The sequence below is a fragment of the Labeo rohita genome, chromosome 19 (assembly GCF_022985175.1).
Source record: "Labeo rohita strain BAU-BD-2019 chromosome 19, IGBB_LRoh.1.0, whole genome shotgun sequence".
Classification (NCBI taxonomy): Eukaryota; Metazoa; Chordata; class Actinopteri; order Cypriniformes; family Cyprinidae; genus Labeo; species Labeo rohita.
In genome coordinates, this window is record NC_066887.1 from 19,079,249 (window position 1) to 19,099,124 (window position 19,876).

Consider the following 19,876-nt stretch of genomic DNA (forward strand, 5'->3'; position numbering starts at 1 on the left):
TATTATTTTCCGTTTTGTTCTATTGTTCTAATTTAACTCTATACTTGTGAACAAATACTGGTATAAACCAATATCAAATCATCCCATACCCAGAATATAAAAGTTTCTAAACCATTTATTTAGAATTTATAATACACAATAAAAAAAGTTTGTAAACAAGTCTAAATTCCCCAAGATTTGCATTTATAAACAAAAAACGTACTAATGACACGCTTATCAAAATTCAATTCCATCATACTTCTAGATCAGATATTCCTCATTAGATCCACTTCCAGTTTCCACAAATCAGTCCTATGACACATCCAGAGGGCACTCTGGGAAATCTTTGGTGTTCAGTAATACCGTTCTGTCTTAATTAAATTTTGCATTGACAAAATACAGGCTAAAGCCCAGTCCTGAGAGTATCTTTATCAACCTAATATTTTACAGTTTCTCTTGACAGCACAGTTCATGCAGAAATGTATACGTGTAGTATGTCTGACGCCATTATACTGCAAGTTCTGATTGCCAGTGAAGTAAAATTCATTTAGCTCCACTCATATCGCTTTCTCAGCTTTCAATCCACATTCTTGTTAGCACACTGTTGATAGAGAAAAAAATGAATGAACAGGCCTCCTTTCGTTTTCATACATCCCTTACATACTTTCCAGTCATCTCCTGACAGTTTCAGGTTCCATAGTTTCTATGTTCCTTGCCTTCAAAAGTAGAAGCGTTGTCTACCAAGCATCTCCATTTTCCTTTCTGCCTATGATGCATTGGCACAGTCACCACCAAAGCATAATTTCAGCATGACGTGTCCTGGGGCATTTATGTGGTTTACTTAAAAGAGGGTGTGTTTTGGTGCCTTCAGAGTAGCATATCTCAGCTTCTGCCCAGACACGTTAATTTCCTTTGGAAGTTGGAAACTGTACAGTTGTACATTATGTAGAACTATAAGGTCGAGTAGAAAAAGAAATTTCTAAGAAAAGCCTTTTGAAGCTCAAACCCTCCGTTGGCCTGATTTTTGTTCCTGTGTTCTGCAGAGATGGTGTGTGATTACTGTAATGAGGTATGCCCTGATGCCTTATAAGGGCAAGTGAATCATCTGCGGGCTCAGATTGGCACAGAGCGAGGAATATTCCTCCTGTTGCAGCAAGAATCCTCATATTTGAGGTTGTGCTATTTTCGTGGTCTGTTTATGAGATCCATAGACCATGTAGATTATTAGTCATTTAGCAGACACTTTTATCTGGAGCGGGTTACTTGCTTCTCTATGTTTGGTACATTTATTTTAGTATGGTATCAGGTTCTCTTTACAGTTCTCTGTGAGGAATATTTGGCCCCTTCATCCATGTTTTATCCCAGGTTATTCCCCATCTGTTGAAGCAGAGTGACAGATATGTGAGTGAAACATCCTAATAATCTCTCATCCATCAACCCACAAATAGTACAGGAGATTCTGTGATAGTCTATTTGATTTATTTCTATCATGAATTAAAACAGATTGCAGACTGCAAACAAACTGATATTTAAATTAATATGTTGATTTAAATCTTAAAGGTTGAGATTCTGAAATTCTAGGCATACCAAAAAAAGTCAAATAATAAATTAACATGTAAAAGAAAAAATAGAATTTGTTGATAAATATACCTGGACATTGAAAGGATAGTTTACCCAAAAATAAAAATTCTGTGATTAATTACTCACCCTCATGTCATTCCAAACCAGTAAAACTTTTGTTCATCTTCAGAACACAAATTAAAATACTTTTGATGTAATCTGAGAGCTCTCTGACCTTGCATAAACAGCAAGGGTCCTACCACAGTCAAGGCACAGAAATATAGTAAGGACGTCGTAAAAATAGCCATGTGACATCAGTGGTTCAACTGTAATTTTATGAATACTTTGTGTAAAAAAAACAAAAAAACAAAACAAAAAAACAAAACACTTTTTACTTTATTAAATTTCTTCTCTCCCGGGACAGTCCGCCACCACCCTTTATTTTTTTTCTTTGGGCACAAAAAGTATTCTTGTAGCTCTGTAAAATGACGGTTGAACCGTCAATGTCACATGGACTAACCGTCAATGTCACATGGACTATTTTAGCAACGTTCTTACTACGTTTCTGTGCCCTGACCATGGTAGGACCCTTGCTGTCTACAAAGGGTCAGAAAGCTTTCAGATTTCCTCAAAAATATCTTAATTTGTGTTCCAAAGATGAACGAAGGTCTTGCAGGTTTTTAAACGACATGAGGGTGAGTAATTAATGACAGAATTTTTGTTTTTGGGTGGACTATAACTTAAAATGCTACATTTGCTCAGAATTGATATACTTCATATATAAGATATAGGCAGAAATAAAATAATAGTTCACTACAAATACTGTACAAGGATCTCATGTGATTGATCTAATCAGACTTTGCTCTGCTTTCTCTACACTTCCCTGGTCCCAGCAACACTCTTCTCGGTTACGATACAGTACCTCGAAACGACTGTAGACTTTCTTTTCTTTACGCATGCTCTCTATTCTCTTCAACAGATTATCCCTCTCCTGTGGGTTGACTTGAGGTCGACTGAACCGGCCCCGGTTTTGAAATTGGTTGGATGAATTGGAAACTTCTTCTTTCTTGTCCCCCTCTCCTTTCGCACACTCTTCAGTCTGCTGTCTATTCTTCTGGCTGTTTGCTGAGATTTGCTCTAGGATCACCTTGGTATCATCCCTGAGGTTGCTGCTGAATATCACATTTGAGGTAGAGGACTGATAGCGTGATGGAGTCGGTTTAGCATTGGGTTTGCTGTTCTCTACTGTGGTTGAAGATGATATGGATTCAGATGGTTTCTCTTTGTCTGAGGGCTCCTCTTGCACCTCAGGGACTGTCTTCATTGACTTGTCCTCTTGAGAGTTGGAGACTGAGTGCTTCTTTTCTCCCTTTGGCCCAAGGAAACCCTTTAATCTCTGTGTTTGTTTCTTGAGGAAATCAAGGGCCTTTGTATCTTTGCCATCAGAATTGCCAAGGCTTAGGGAGTTCAGGCTTTCTTTGGACTCTGCACGAGTGATGCCCGATGAGCTGAGGCTGCGAGACTTCTTAAGCTCACTCTTTTCAGCATCTGTTGCATCCGTGAGAATCTCCTCACCGCATGAGATACGACGCTGAGCAGACTGAGAGGGTTTGAATGGTTTTAAGAACTTGGGTGATGGGAAAGGCCGAAGTGACTTAGTTGGTTCCTTAGCGGGCTCTTTCTTAGATGCATCAGCTGTGCTTTCTGTAAGAGTCTTGCTGTTTGTGAGTGGCCTGTCTACACAGACTTCAGAAGGTTTGTTTGCAATCACCAGGCGCTGTGGTACAGGATCTGTTAACGTAATTGTTGGCTCTTGTCTCTTTACAGTGGACTCCTCTGAAGTAACAAGGACATTTGGAACTTTGTTTGCTGTATCAGAGACGTCTAGCTTTTTTATGGCTGCTTCTTGACTTTTAGCACCCAAATCTAACTCTAATTTTGAGATCTTTCTCTTTTCTTCCAAATCTTTGAAGTACTGAAGTCTGCTTGCTGGATCATTTATGTTTAAGGAAGACGTCTTTTGTGGAGATCTCAAAGGCTCCGTTGGCTGTGTAACTTTGTTTTTCTCAGGTTCAGGGTTGTCAGGTTTCTCAGGCTTGATAGGCTCCTCTTTGACATCTTTGATCGCAGTCAGATCTCCCGTTGATGCAGTTTTACCATCTGTTTCATCTGCTTTTTTATGCTTATTCCAGTCAAACGGCTCTCTTGACAGTGATCTCCTCTTCTCCAGAATCTCTGCCACAATGGATGAGTATCGAATAGGCTCACTCTCATTGTTATCCTCTTGTAACTCCCCACCAGGCTTAGCTTGTGAGGAGCTATGTTGCTCCAGCTTTGAGGAGCTGAAGATTAAAGAAGATCTTAGTCTTGAGCTTCTTTGCAGCATTGGGTTAATTCGAGATCGGAATGACTCGTGCTTGGTAATGCTGATTTCCCTTGATTCCCTCGGTTCTGAATCCTTCTCATTGTCTGTCGAAGATGCTAGTGATGAAGCTGAAATGGCTGGCTTTAATGTGTCAGTACTTGTGAGACCCAGATCAAAGCCAGTATCTTTCACTTGATTCCTATCTTGTATGATGGGTTTACCATAGCGTGGCCGCAAATCAAGAATTGGCTTATTCGGACGCTCTCTCACATGAAGACCTGGTCCCTCTGAGCCATAAAGTTGTTGCTGTGGCTCATCAAAAGCATCTGGGCCCATTGGCTGTTGCAGGCCTTCCTCTCCTGCATCTTCATAAGCGCTGAGATAAGAGTTGATTCTCCAGCTTCGCAATCCCTGCTTCACACTGGGGTCCTGGCTCTGCCGTACCTGCTCTCCAGTGGAGAACAGCTGCTTGTGGTCTGGAGGATGTGGCTGAGTCGGCGAAGTCTGACAGGCATATGCGTGGCCCGCAGCAGGCCTCTTGTGGGATTGTGGACCGTACCGTCCCCCTCCTGAGTAATGTTTTTCTGAATCACTTTTGAGGTCAGCAGAGGATAAAACATTTAGATTCCCTGGTGCTTCAAGTTCAGGAGGATATCCAGAATCAGATTGTTGATCTGTCTGGTACATGCCGTAGTTAAGCCGGTCGTAGTGCCCACGCTCAGAATCCGGTCCCATGCCCTCACTATGGTAGTAATGTTGTTCTCGCTGGTAATGCGACTCCATCTCCTCCAAGTTGTTCATTACACGTTGTTTCATGAACTGCCGAGAGGAGCCGTAGGTCTCACGGGTGCCCTCGGCGTAGCTATGCCTTTTAAAGGCATTAATTTCCAGCTGCCTGGAGGCTAACATTGAGCGTCCGGGATCCAAGAGTGACTGCTGCATCCTGAACTGCTGTGATGCATATTTTGTAACTTGCATAGGACCTGCACCTGGTTCAAGTGTATGGCGAAACGGGTCATCTCTCCTAAAAGGTAGTATGGAGTCAATACGATCCCCAAATGGGTAACCCGTAAGTTCAGGCTGGCGAAGATATCCTCTGGGATTCCTTAGTGACTGAGTCCTTTTTAAGCCAAACTGGTTGCCCAGGTAACTACTTGTACTGTCTTGTGGCATGGGTACAAGGGCATTTTCAACAACAAGAGGCTGAGACTGAGCGAACAAGATACGAAACTCCTCATCAAATGTGGCAACTAGTTCTCCAAGAAACAAATGGGCAATGCAGCGGTGGATCTTCTCAAAAGACCACATAAAGCTGGAAGAGAGAAGGAAATATGTTTAGTGTCATCTGTGTCACATACCAAAGGACATGCATTAGTTAAATGTCACTGAGCTTACCTATAGTTTCCACTGATCACTGCTCTGCAGTCTGTCAGAAGAAAACGGTCCATCACTTGACCTTTAAATGATTTTCCTGTGCGGCAGAAATAGGTAATGCCTGCCACTGTCCGTACCCGCATCATCTGAAACCATTAAGTCACCATTAAGCATTTTCTTAAAACTCAAATTAAAACTTGGGCAAGTTGATGCAACTTACATGGATCATTTCCAGGTTAACTTTACAGCTTGCCACCATGTTAACAAAATGATGAGCATTTTGCTCATCCAGCAGAATGTAGACAGGCACATGACGTGCTGCAGCATCCAAAAGATCAGCGAATATATCAACATCTGTAAAAATATCCATCACTATTGCAATTACCTGTTAGAGAGAGGAAATAAACATGAAGTTATCAGTAAGGAATGACCTGAGTTGCCAATTAAAACCAGTCAAGTTACAAGACATTACATACTTTAATTATACACTTTAGTATACTTTCAAATTCAAGTCAAGTTTTCTTAAAGAACTAACTGATAACTTACTGAAGTCATTGCAGAAATGCCCTATTCACAGCCTGCCATGCTTCATTTATTCCATGAGCAATAACAGGGGAGTTGCTGGTCATAGTCTTAATGTCTTGTAAGTATACATCACTTTAAACATATGTTTAGGTAAGATGTTTTTACTAAGGAAAATGCTTACTGATGTAATTTACAAATTCGAAAGCACTAACCTGATGAGCAGCTTTGATGAGTCGCCGGGCCTGTTCCTTAATGCTGGGCCGCTCCGGGTCAGGGGGGTTTACCAACATTGTGACCTCTGTGGGCCCCACAAAACTATGTTGCTGCAGAGGCCAGCCAAGATCTAGTCCTGGTGCATCCAAGTCAGAATGCAATGGCCAGTAGGTGTCAGAAGACCCATCCTGATCTATTTCTCGATATGGCAGTTCTGGTACATTTCCAGCACTCTGTGGTGAATGCACAGTGCTTTTAATATGCTCAATCTCTGACCTTGATAAAAAGTCAACTATATTAGCACTTTGTAAAAAGTTGTAATAGCCTTCAACGTCTTCCTCCACCAGGGCATCAATAGCCATGCGGTATTCTTCTCGGTAATGCGGGCGCAAGTAATTGGGATCCAGGGGGTTGTCGCCCAATGAAGAACTCTGTGAGCGACGGGCCATGGTGGAGCAGGGAAAACAACCTGAAAACACAGTGTTTCACTAAATAAGCATGTGGAATTTTTTCCATTATTTCTACCAACAATAAATCTTCCAGGAAGTGTTTAAATTTTAGTACTGGAAACATGTTTGTTGTAATTGTTGTAAACAGCCTTTTAGTACCAGGATACAATAACAAACAGAACACACTGTATTTGGGACTTTTTTATGATTTACCATACAGAAGATTCAGGAAGCACAAATTCTGCATGCTAAGTCAGAGTTTTAAATTTGCATGGTACATGTTGCATAACACCCAAAAAAGTAACCCAAAAAAACATACTACTTCGTGCTATTATAGATCGACCTGCTGAAAAACTAGCTGCTTGTCTCACTGTGTACATATGAAATTCCTAGCTGTTCTGTGATCTTCCAGACAATGACCCCTTAGCAAGGTTAGGCCCCAGTATGAAGGTTTTTGTAGGTTGTAGGCACTTGTGCGCATTTGTTTGTATTTTAGACATCACTATGGAAACACTGTCAGCCTGTTGGCGAGTGACTCATTGTGGGCAAGAGGGGAAATGAAAAAAACATCAACCAAAAGGGAAAAAAACTCAAGAAACATGTGACTGAATCAAAGAAGGGAGTGTTTTGCTGATGAGCTTGTGAAAGCGACTCGCTGAGTTAACTATGCACGTTAGAATCAGACTTTGAGCAGGTCATAAATTAACTAACATGCAGTGGCTGATTCATAGCATGTGCATTATATAATGTAAACACCCATATGTACAGGAGATTCTTCAACACTAGCTAACAGAAATGTTATTGGAATGTATCTATATAGAGATATTTGCATCTACTCATGACTAGTCATGATAATTATCGTTTTTTTCTAATCTAATCTGAAAGCTGCGCTGTCAGCATGTTTCTCATATGAGAGTTGACACCCAGACCAGTAAATCATGTTGGAGTGGATTCAGCCAAGAATACCAGACAATGCACTGCTTCACTGCTAATGTCTAAACTGAACTTTGTTTAAGCCTTTAGTCTTTATCTACTACAGTGATTGACTGATAATACTAATAATTCAAGTTTATGTGTATTGGTAAAGAGACATGTTATGAAATTACATTACGCCAAAGCAGAGAAACTTTATACCTGCGGGTTTACACTGCATGTGCCAATAGTTGCATAAATCCGCTTTACTTCTTGAGAAGATGTACTCATGCACATGTCTGCCGGACATCGCTCATGTACATACATTCTTTTTTGATTGTAGGACAAGAACATAATTAGAAATTACCTAGGCAGAAAATGCTTTACATTCTTGGGATAACCTTAACAATAGGCAGTGAGACTGACATATAACAGGTAGTCAGTGTTTCAGTAGCTTACTTGTTGCTATAATCCTAATTATTTTCAGCCAACAAAAAGATTTTTTTATAACCTTTTTTTTTTTTTTTAATGAACTTTAATGACTATTTTATGAATATTTGGCTTATTGTGAAATTCTATTACATGTCCAGTTGCAACTAATTATATGTGATATTCACAGGCAGGATAAAGGATAATTCAGAAATACTGAACTACTCTTTTTATAAACATTTTATAAACAATATTTGGATGCTGACTTTGTTTCATGTCATGTTGGTTATTTTCTAATACTTTGGTTCTTTAGTTTATTTATTGGTATTGGCCAATGGCTATTTAACTGTGCATACTCATTTCCTCCTAGATTAACTTTGCCATCACCTAGTCCTCACTTACATAAATATTTTGGTAATACTTAAAAAAAAAAAATTACTAATTCTGTTAAATCTAATCTTTGCAAATCTCAATGTGTGATTTTTTAGATTGTTTATAATAACGTTGTGACTAAATTCAATTTTAGCTTTTAAAATTGATTGATTTTAGTAGGTTGTGGTGGTATTTTTGTTTAGACAAAATAAAGTAGGATTTAAAGGGATAGTACACCCAAAAATGACAATTCGGTCATTACACCCTCATGCCGTTCCAAACCTGCAAGACCTTGTTCATCTTCAGAACACAAATATTTTTGATGAAATCAAAGAGCTTTCTGACCCTGCACAGACAGAAACGCAACTGACATGTTCAAGGCCCAGAAAAGGTAGTGAAGACGTTAAATAGTCCATGTCACATCAGTGGTTCAACCTTAAATTTATGAAGCTACGAGAATACTTTTTGTGCACAAAGTAAACAAAAATAACTTTATTTAATGATTTCTTCTCTTCTGGGTCAATCTGCTACCAGTATCGAGCGTACCATGATGCACACGTGTGGTGCTGCTAATGTAGAACACACTTTCACTGTGCCTTGTTTACGAGCAGAGAAGTGCGCATGCATGCATCGTGGTACTGTCAATAATGGTGCCTAGATTTGTTGAATAAAGTCACTATTTTTGTTTTCTTTGCACACAAAAAGTATTCTTGTAGCTTAGTAAAATTATGGTTGAACCACAGATGTCACATCGACTGCTTTAACGATGTCCTTACTACCTTTCTGTGCCTTGACTGTGGTGGTACCCTTGCTCTTGGATTTCATCAAAAAGATCTTAATTTGTGTTTTGAAGATGAATGAAGGTCTCGCGGGTTTGGAACGACATTAGGGTGAGTAATTAATGGCAGAATTTTATTTTTTGGGTGAGCTATCCCTATAAATTTCAAACTTTTTTCAGTTATTGTCCATAATATGGAAATACTTATAGGGTTGTTGGTATCAGCCATAATATTGGTGCTTTCTTAATTCTGACATTCTATACATAAACACTCTTTTTCTCAACTCATATCCAACACTAATGTGACCCTCCATATTCCCTTAAAAGTCCAATGTTTGTCGATCTAAAAAAGACCACCAACAGGTTTTAGATCAGGATTAGTATCTTAGGCCTACATGGAAATCAGGCTAGATTCACCTAAACTCCCATTTCAGCAACTGATCTATTACTAACAACACCCTCTTAGTAATTTCTCTCAAAAAAAAAAGAAGCTTCGTGTTTCAACAAGTGAAAATGTGTCTTATAACTCGGGCCCAACCGAATGTAGGGAATTATGAAATATGACAGAACGCACATGTCTGTTCATGGTGTAATTTACTTGGGCCTCACCCACAAAAAAGAATCAGTGCAAGTACATGGATTTACATGGATTGATAATTTAATATTTAGAGCTGTGCAATGTTTTAAAGACCATGGTGGCATTGTAAAGAGACCAGATCCTGAACCAATCCCTTACCAAAGTCCTACTTGATAACAAAAGAACAATTCTGAGCACCCAAGGCACTGAACAATCACATTTCAAAGATCAATAGTAGGCTTGTACTCTAATAAAATACTTATGATTTATAGATTTAATCAAGTTTATGAAAAGATACGCTATTATTTTCAGCCAGCTGTCAAAGCTTCACTCCATCATCTTCAAAGCGACTGTTCAAACAAGTTATATAATTCTCAATTGTTTTAATGTTTACTTAAAAAGTCCTTCAAATGGGCTGCTATAGTATATAGAGTATACACAATTCCGAATCTCTATCAGATTAAAGTGTAAACAACGTTTAAGAATAAAAATAGCTTTCGGTAGAGAAGTTTCTGCACTGTCAACGGTCACACTTTGTTGCTCGAGTTTTTGAAAGTTGAGACTCTTGCGCTCGTTCTTACCTTTACGTTTGGAGTTACTTGCAGTCGCCGGTAATGAAACTTTTTTCCGTCCCGAAAAAGTCGGCTATTTCACCCCCTGTTCAGCGAACGCATCCGCGGTACATTCCTTGTGTCGGTGAAACCCCACCCAGTGCTATTCAGCTTCAAGGCGAAAACCAGCCCTGGCGAAACCTGTTCGCGTTCGGCCGAGTCCTGCCCGCCCGAACGTCTCAGCGCCGTTAAGATAACACAGCACTCGGTTCGTAATGAACGACTCAACCCTTTGAATTTCAGTTGTGAAACTCCTCCCAAACATCGCCGGCGTCACCGCTCACCTACAGGAGACAATTACAGCACAACTGACAACTATAAAGCCGAATGCAATACGGATAAAGCCGAATAGGGCTTTTACGGCAGGCTTTGTTGCAGTTGATCTATTTGCATAACCGACCAAAAATGTACAAATTTGCTCCGTGCAGTTCCACGGGTGCACTCCATATCCCAGCTCACCCCTCTCTTCCTCTTTCCATATCGAGCAGACAGACAGATGGTGGATTGTTACTCACAGGACAAAGGCGCACCCAGGTTATGATCACACTGTTGAGTTTTTTTTGTATGACCGGTATAGAAGGTAAATTATTCATTAATAATTCACGTTTCTATAGAATAACGTGTTTCTGAAGATCGCATCAAAACAAGTTGCTGTGCACGTGATGTGTAAACAACAACTTTACGAAAGAGGGCCATCTTAAAATCATAAAAGTTAATATGTGCTGTTTTTTATCACAGGATTTTTCCAAACATCAAATATCCAGTCATTTCCTTTTTTTGTTTTTTTTTCCATAAATATTATTTAAATATTTTGTATACTCTCTATCTAAACATATTTAGATTTTATAGTGTACATTATTTTATATACAATATATTTTATTACATTTTACATATTTTTCTGAACATTTTCACTTAGACTTATATATACTGTAGGTCTTAAATAGTCAACATTGGTACAATGATTTTATGTGACCCTGGACCACAAAACCAGTCATAAGTGTCAGTTTTTCAAAATTGAGCTTTATACATCATCTGAAAGCTGAATAAATAAGCTTTCCATCGATGTATGGTTTGTTAGGATAGGACAATATTTGGCTGAGATACAACTATTTCAGTATATGGAATCTGAGGGTGCAGAAAATTCAAAATATTGAGAAAATCGCCTTTGAAGTTTTCCAAATTAAGTTCTTTGCAATGCATATTACTAATCAAAAATTAAGTTCTGATATATTTACAGTAGGAAATTTACAAAATATCTTCATGGAACATGATCTTTACTTAATTTCCTAATGATTTTTGGCATAAAAGAAAAATCTATAATTTTGACCCATACAATGTATTTTTGGCTATTGCTACAAATATACCCCAGCGACTTAAGACTGGTTTTGTGGTCCAGGGTCACATATAATAAACAACAGATTAAAGTATTTAAACCATTGAAGATGTGCGGAAATATCTGCACCTATTCTCTTTTTTAAAAAACACTTTCTTTAATATACACCAATATACGTTTTAGCACTTGTCCTACCTGAATTATTCAAAATAATCTAAAAAATGCAAAAATTAAAGTAAACTTATAAAATAAATCAGCTTTTCGGAGTGTAAAGGTCAACCATTAGAAAGGACTCCTATATCAGCATTTAATCACATTTTGTTTTAAGATAAATACTTAAGGTTAATATATTTTTAAGTGAGATCAAAGTACAGTTTGTTATGTCAAGGCATCTTGAGAGCAATACACTACATACTTTATGAGGCCGTAATGATTATTGGTTGCTTTATTGCAGATTGTAAGCAAGAGCGCAGTACCCATGCATGCTAGTATGTGCAGGGGTGGAGTAAGTCAGAGGATTTTGCCCCACCCTAGAAAGGAAAAGACTTTAAACACATCCTCATTTTGCCAGACTTTCACCTTTACTGGTGTAGGGAAGTTTTCTTAGAATTCTCTGAACTGAGTTCATTTGCGTAAGAACAGATTCATGTTTCCTTCTTCAGGTTTATGATTGTGAGATTGAAACTGAACGCTGTAAGCCTGTCTGTATTTGACTGCACTTAGCAACTCAGGTAACTCAGGTAAGGGAGGGTGTGAGAAAGGGTGCGGCCCTTCGAAGAATGTGCCAGCACAACTGAGGGATTTTCACCACGCCTAGGACACGCTCATTCCTCTTACGCACATACACACCACCAGCATACTTACCTTTTCTTTCTGTGTACATAACCTTCACCACGTTCACTTGAGGTCACACAAATCGCATTTCAAAAAACCATTACTTGTACCACGGATATGGCTTATGCAAATTTGAGTTGACAGTTGGAACACTTTCACACTCAACATTCAGCCACATTGAAACACTTTATTCACTTTAACTTTTCCAGTTTCAATTGACCGTAATAGGTGTAATATGTTTCCAGCAGTGTAAATTTAGATCTATAAACAATAGGGAAAAAAACAATAAAACTTTAAAATGTTTATATTATATTTTTATGATTTAACCCTCATGTTGTCTTCAAGTCATTTTGACACAGAGAGGATTTTCTTTTTCCTCAAAGTGCAAGTTGTATCAAATTGGACTAAAACTTACAGAATTTTTTGGTTTGAATTTAGTTATTTATTTTTTTTATTTGGTTAATTTTTCCACTTTTTAGGATCTTTTTCTCACCTTGTTACACGGTGTCTACACTGGACATGAGCGGTGCGTTGCAACAAAATACTGTAGAACCCCTTATTATCAGTGACGCTGTCTACACTTAATGCGGGACGGTGCGACACGACAAATCCCCAACAGTAAACTGATGCCACGTTCCATTTAAGAAGCGAGTCAACAGTTTCAGATGCAGTGTGTAAACCTGACTGATACAACGTGAGGTTGTACTTATTTTTCAACGTGCGAAAATTTCAGACAAGAATTTCGGACTTAAGGTCCTTGCACACCAAGTCCAAAAATTTCATGTGTTTTTTTCATATTAGTCAAAATTAGTCACTCACTGAATGTCACAGTGGCTCAGCATTTTCCAAACACCTCTCAAAATGCTTGCTATGGACATGAAAAAAGCAGAAAATAGAACCCGATTCAAATTTTTTTTATAATAGATGAAAGTTTTGGAGGCAGTGTGTAACCATGATTGACAATGTGAGGGTATATATTTTTAATGTGTGAACATTTCTGACAAGAATTTCTGAGTCTAAATGTTTCGCATGCATCTTTTCGTATTCGTCAAAATTCGTCATGCACTGAACATCACGGTGGCTCAGAAGTGTCAAAACACCTCTCAAAATGTTTGCTACGAATGTAAAATATGCAGAAAATTTAACCTGATTCAAATTTTTTTTTTATGTCGGACAAAGGTTTCCAAAGCAGTACGTAAATGTGATTGACACAACGTGAGATCATATTAAGTTCTTAACGTGTGAACATTTCGGACATAAGGTCCTTGCACACAGAGTCAGAACTTTTTGCATCCATTTTTCATATTTGTCAAAATTCGTCATGCACTGATCGTCAAGGTGGCTCAGAATTGTCAAAACACCTCTCAAAATGCTTGCTACCGATGTGAAAAAAGCAGAAAATTTAACTTGATCCTCATTTTTTTTTTATGACGGAGACCGTGATGTTCAGTGCATGATGAATTTTGACGAATACGAAAAAGCGCTTGCGAAACGTTTAGTCAGAAATTCTTGTCCGAAATGTTCACACATTAAAAAAATACAACCTCACATTGTCAATCATGGTTACACACTGCCTCCAAAACTTTCATCTATTAAAAAAAAAATTGGAATCAGGTTCTATTTTCTGCTTTTTTTGTGTCCGTAAAAATTTCTTTAAAAGTCTCAGAGGCAGCGTGTAAATGTGATTGACACAACATGAGGTCGTATTTACTTTTTAACTTCTCGCACACTGAATCCGAAATTTTCGTATGCGTCTTTTTCATATTAGTCAAAATTCGTCACACACTGAACATCACGGTGGCTCAGAAGTGTCAAAACACCTCTTAAAATGCTTGCTACAGATGCAAAAAATGCAGAAGATTGAAACCGATCTGTTTTTTTATGACGGACAAAGTTTTGGTGGTAGTGTGTAAACGTGATTGACAATGTGAGGTTGTATTTTTTTTTTTTTACATGCGAACATTTCGGACAAGAATTTTAGACTTGAGGTCCTTGCACACTGAGTCTCCAAACTTTTCGCATGCGTTTTTTGTATCTGTCAAAATTAGTCCTGCACTGAACATCAGGGTGGCTCAGAAGTGTCAAAACACCTCTCAAAATGCTTGCTATGGATGTGAAAAAATGCAGAAAATTAAACACAATCCTATTTTTTTAATGACGGACGAAAGTTTTGGTGGTAATGTGTAAACGTGATTGACACAATGTGAGGTTGTGTTTATTTATTTAATTATTTTTAAAGAATTTTTGGCATTTCTTTGACTTTATTGTGACAGGACAGATCATAATTGACAGGAAGTTAAGAGGGAGGGAGGATCCAAAAAACCGATCCAAATTTTTTAATGATGGCCAAAAGTTTTGGAGGCAGTATGTAAACGTGATTGACATAACTTGAGGTCAGATTTAATTTTTTTAAAATAATAAAAAGAGTTAAAAAGTATTCACACGAAAAAAAAGGCTTTTTCACTCAAAAACTGAAGTGCTTAAGGTCAGATTGCTGAGGCCTGTGACCAATCAACTCTAAAAAGAAAAACTAAACCTGTGCTAACTGAAAGAAAATCCAAGCTTTGGTGATAACATATCATTTTGCCATTTTTGACCAAATAAGGATTTTCAGCACAACACAAGTTATAAAATCTAAAAGTCTAAAATAAGACTTTCCGCATGATTGTGGCTTTCAAGCTGAAGGGCCTTTTGCTATTAGCACAAACAAAGATCCACTTCTCAGCTAAAGGATTTTATCATGAGTAACCAAGCTAAAATATGTTGAGAGATCATTTGAGAACATTTTTCTACAAACTCTATCTTGTTTTATAACCTAAACGAGTTTTAGCATGCCAACAGGATCTGGATCCATCAATCCTCTGTGGAGTGATCTTTAAGACAGCGCTCTGTTTTTCGAAACAAGGTGTCCTTTTGCTGTCTGGCTGAGTCCCACCCACAATTCCCCTCTCCTGCTGTAATATCACACCTGTGTATCATGTGACACAAGGCAGCTCTCTGTAGCCCTTAAACACACACAGACGCACATAAACAAACTTTCATTATTCAGAGTAGTTATGCATAGTCTAAACCGAAGCTTTCAGTATTTTTTACTCACATGTGCATTTGTAATCACCACCACTTTTTATTTTTTGGTACATAATTTGTCAGTTGCATATGTCACAGTCTCGTTATAGCCATTTATATGAATAAATATTGAATGTATCCATTCATATGTCGTCTATTTGTTTTGTTTGTGTTTTTTTAATCATTGTTTGAGTGTGTGACACATCGCTGTTACATTACCCATAAACTCAGGTGGTGTGTGATGTGATGTTGAAACTCGTAAAGTAGCATATTTTCACATTAAATGTCAAGTCCCCGAAGCTATAGAGCCAATTACAGTTGAATACCTCAACTCCTTCAGTAGTGGTGTACACCTCAGGCTGTGTCTTGTTAAATTGTACTTCATTACCTCATCCACCAGTCCATGTCCACCACCCAACCCAAACACACAAAGACAAACAAATCAGCCAAACCAGTCTGCTATCTTGAAACGCTGTATGCACCTGAATTCCATGAATGATTCAGAAATGGTTGGACATTAAATTTAAGAGCGTTAATGCTTATTAATGGACATTTGAATGTTTAAGTACAGGATAATTATATGTAAGACTCATGTGATTATTTACACTAAGTGTCCAAGTTAATCATGTGTGGTGTCCGTGCTATATACATGTGATCTAATTTTATTATATCAGCCAAATGCTTTAAATAGGATTAGGTTGTATAAGTAGTAAAGATATTTGCATGACTTGTAATAGTACACATTCATGTCAGTTTAGCTAGTATTTCTGCAGTTTATTGTTGTCAGGTTTTCAAGTAAAGCAGCTTTCAGTGCACTATAAATAGTTTGACTCTGGTTCGAGTTACTAGGATTATCCTTCATAGATGACTAGCAAAAGGTCAGATAAAATGTTTTGTTATCAGTCAACCAGGATAGTTTTTTAGCTTCAGACTAATTATATCCAGTTGGAGGATATCAAACATGATTGATATTTTCTAAAGCAATAAGCCCCATCAAGCCGTGGTTTACAGTGAATTTATAACAGCTAGGGGTTGTTGTTAAATCCCCCTTAGCTGTTTTAAATTCACTGTAAACCACGGCTGGACGGGGCTTATTGCTTTTATAAAACGGTTATTCCATATACGTAGTAAGCTTTCACTAAATAAAACAGAGCAAATAAAGTGTAATGATATTAATACAAACATTATTCTTCCACCAAACAATGTAGTTCCTCAGAAATGGTTGTGGTTGCAGAGCAACACACAGATGTAAACAAAGGTGTATGTATGTAGCATAATTTACAATGGCTTTGAATGTGGCTTAACCAATTAGAATCAAGGACCAGAACTATCAGTTTTATGCAGTGTTGCCAAGTCTGTGATTTTCCCACGGAATTGGGCTACTTTAACACTGTTGCCGCAGGTTGTTTTTGATGTGCGCGGGTTGAAGCGACCCCAATAATGTCATATTTAGCCCCTGAAATATTTTGAAAAATTTACCAGGGGAACCCCAACAAAAAAAAAGTGTACTTTATCCTCTGTACCGCGATTTGTTTTTTTTGTTTTTTTTTGGAGGGGGACGCAATGCTCATTATGGCCGCAAAACCCCAGTTGCTACAGATACAGTCAGCGTTCTGAGACGTTTTTTGAAAAATTTTTTTTTTTTATTGGAGCATAAGGAACAATATTTATGAGGCAGGTGTTGTCAGATTTCATAGTTGATTTCAAATATAAAATTTAATTGTAAGCTTGTTAAACAGCTTTGGAGAATTTGATGTTTCTCCATTCAAATAGATCTGCACTTGCCTTCCGAGAGGCGTTTCAAAGATGGCCGCTGAGTGACTTGCCTTAAAGGGGCTTTGGTGAAAACCTGGCAACCCTGTTTTTATTCACCTTTTTCCTGAGTGGCACCATGAAGGATTCTAACTTCTGTTTGGGTGCTTTCGTGTTCCAGGTAGGAATCTGTGATAAAACGGGGTAAAAAAAAAAAAAAAAAAAAGAGAGACTGAATTGAAACTTTTTCAATGTAACTAAATATAAAAATGTGCACAGGTTTAACGTTATATTATTGGCTTGGAAAATTTGACTAGAAACACCAGAGACCGGTGTTCAAACAAATAATGCTACCTATCAGATTATGCTACCAACACTGTCTGTCGTCTGTTTTAATGGGAGGTAGCAAAATCTGACAGGGTAATTAGCACAAATCGTCAACACCGGAAATGTAAAGCACCACTCGGGTCAGACAAGACCTCAGCGTTCAAAAAAAAGTGGATAAGCCGTTTTTAGAACACATTTTGTTTTCATTTGTCAAGAGTCTCCTAGCAACAAGCTGCATGTTTCTGCATGAGTTTGTAGTGTTTGGAGCAATGTGAGAGTCTGGTAGTGTATAATCTTCAGTTGTGTAGTGTTTGAGGGCCAGTTTTCCTTTGTCACTAATTACAAAGTCGGTAAGTGTATGATACCTAGTGTTTTAAAAATTTGTTTACAACTTAAAATAAGTCGTGTAGTGTATTCCAGGCTTTACTAGGGGTTTTTCAGTTGAATTCTTTTAGTCTAGCCAGAATAAAATAGAAGAATGACCCATCCACCTTCACAGAAATATCATAAGACAAAATGTATTCTGCAAAATCTACTATCTTAGCTCACATTAACATAGTATATGTCAATTTGACTTTTCACACTTTTGTATTCAAATCCTAAAATTTCAGTTAAACATCTGTATTAAATTAAACAAATGCAGTTTTTACCCACCTGTTTTTTTTTTTTTTTTTGTAATTTGAAAAAAATACGAATTAGCAGCATTTGATTTTCCAGCTGTTCAAATCAGAATTTCAAAACCTTTCATTTTTTATTATATTATTTATTATCCTTTTTATTATTATTATTTTTTAAGTTGTTTAATCTTGTAAATAAGTGTATGCCCATCATCAAAAGCTCACTAGTATTTTCACATTTGTAAAAGTGATACTTGTTAGACAAGGACAACATTAATCCAGCAACGTTTACAAAAAAAAAAAGTTCTGCAAATGTTAGCATAAATGTTATTTATACATTAAACATGGGCTATTTTTTATAAAGGCTTAAAGGGGTCATCGGATGCTAAGTTCACTTTTTCATGTTGTTTGAACATTAATGTGTGTTGGCAGTGTATGTACAAATCTACCCTGTAATGGTAAAAAACCATGCAGTGGTTTTTAATTAATCCGTAAAAATAATATCCCCTTTTTCAAATCGAGCTATTCTCAGATGCCTGTCGTTGTTGCGTCACACCCACAGAGGCCGCTCCCACGATAGTTGATTGACATGAGCGTTTTACCTCAGATCAGCTGCAACAGTCCGACCTCCATGTTTTGATGCCGGAGCAGGGATGTAAGTTAGACAAGAACTGAGCGATTGAGGTGTTGTGTTGCTGGATGTAATAATGAACGTAGTGGTCGTCATTTACTCCCGACATCTGAGCTGCTGAAGATGCAGTGGATTATGTTTGTTTGTGAAGGGAATGCGCCTCCCGATCTACATATATCCGTCTATGTTCGTGCGAATCATTCGTGATCCAGCTTCACTTACAGCAGAAGTGAGTATAAGGTTTTTTTTTTTTTTATGAATCTTTGCAATCGTCTTTCCTAATAATGTGCTAGTTAGCAAGTTCAGCGGCTAAACGTGGCTAAATCCACAGAGAGAAGAGAGGGGCGGGGCGAGCAGTTTGCATTTAAAGTAGCCTCGACCTGAATGGGATGATTTTTGCAGAGGTAAAAAGGGTGTTGTTTTACACTACCATTGAGAATTTTTAACCAAAGTATATTATAGACTTTTCATTAAGACCCTAAAGAATCATATCAACTTGTGGAAAATGGGCATCCAATGACCCCTTTAAGTTTGTCCAGTGTTTCTTAAGCATTGTAGTACTTGTTTCAAAGCATTCAGAGAACATTTAAAGTAATATTCCCATGATGTTTAGAGGGGGATAGTTCACCCAAAAATGAAAATTCTTTTATTAATTACTCACCCTCCTGTTGATCCAAACCTGTAAGACTTTCGTTCATCTTCGGCGGACAAGATATTTTTGCTTTCTGACCCTGCATAAACAGCAACAAAACTGACAAGTTCAAACAGCATGCGTCATGGTACTCTCCTGAATGCATGAACACAGAAGAGAAGAAAGTGTTGAATAAAGTTGTTATTTTTGTTTTCTTTGCACGCACATAGTATTTTCGTATCTGTCAAAGTTAAGGTTGAACCACAGAAGTCACATGGACTATTTTAACAATGTCCTTACTACCTTTCTGGGCCTTGAACGTGTCAGTTGTGTTGCTGTCTAAGCAGGGTCAGACAGCTTTTGGATTTCATCAAAAATATCTTAATTTGTGTTCTGAAGATGTACGAAGGTCATACGGCTTTGGAACGACATGAGGGTGAGTAATTAATGACAGAATTTTAATTTTCAGGTGAACTATCCATTGAAATGAAAAAAATGAAAGCATTTCACTAATGCTCTGATAAGGAAGAAAATAAAATGT

General features: G+C 37.7%; 1 protein-coding gene across 1 annotated transcript; it reads right to left on the bottom strand.

Annotated features, from left to right (window-relative positions):
• Positions 1 to 97: 97 nt before the first annotated feature.
• On the bottom strand, positions 98 to 10,663 carry fam83hb (family with sequence similarity 83 member Hb). Its single transcript, XM_051137013.1, has 6 exons — positions 10,115 to 10,663; positions 6,016 to 6,485; positions 5,499 to 5,663; positions 5,300 to 5,424; positions 2,462 to 5,216; positions 98 to 1,356 (listed from the first exon to the last, which is right to left on the bottom strand). The coding sequence occupies exons 2-6, from the start codon at positions 6,463 to 6,465 to the stop codon at positions 1,336 to 1,338; spliced, it is 3,516 nt and encodes a 1,171-aa protein (XP_050992970.1). The 5' UTR covers positions 6,466 to 6,485; positions 10,115 to 10,663; the 3' UTR covers positions 98 to 1,335.
• Positions 10,664 to 19,876: the final 9,213 nt, after the last annotated feature.

Bases quoted from the DNA above. Each gene is read 5' to 3' on its own strand.
- fam83hb (XM_051137013.1), bottom strand. From the start codon at position 6,465: ATGGCCCGTCGCTCACAGAGTTCTTCATTGGGCGACAACCCCCTGGAT. The intron at 5,664-6,015 runs GTTAGTGCTTTC...TCTCTCTAACAG, and splicing joins TCATCAAAGCTGCTCATCAG to GTAATTGCAATAGTGATGGA. The intron at 5,425-5,498 runs GTAAGTTGCATC...TAATGGTTTCAG, and splicing joins TTAACCTGGAAATGATCCAT to ATGATGCGGGTACGGACAGT.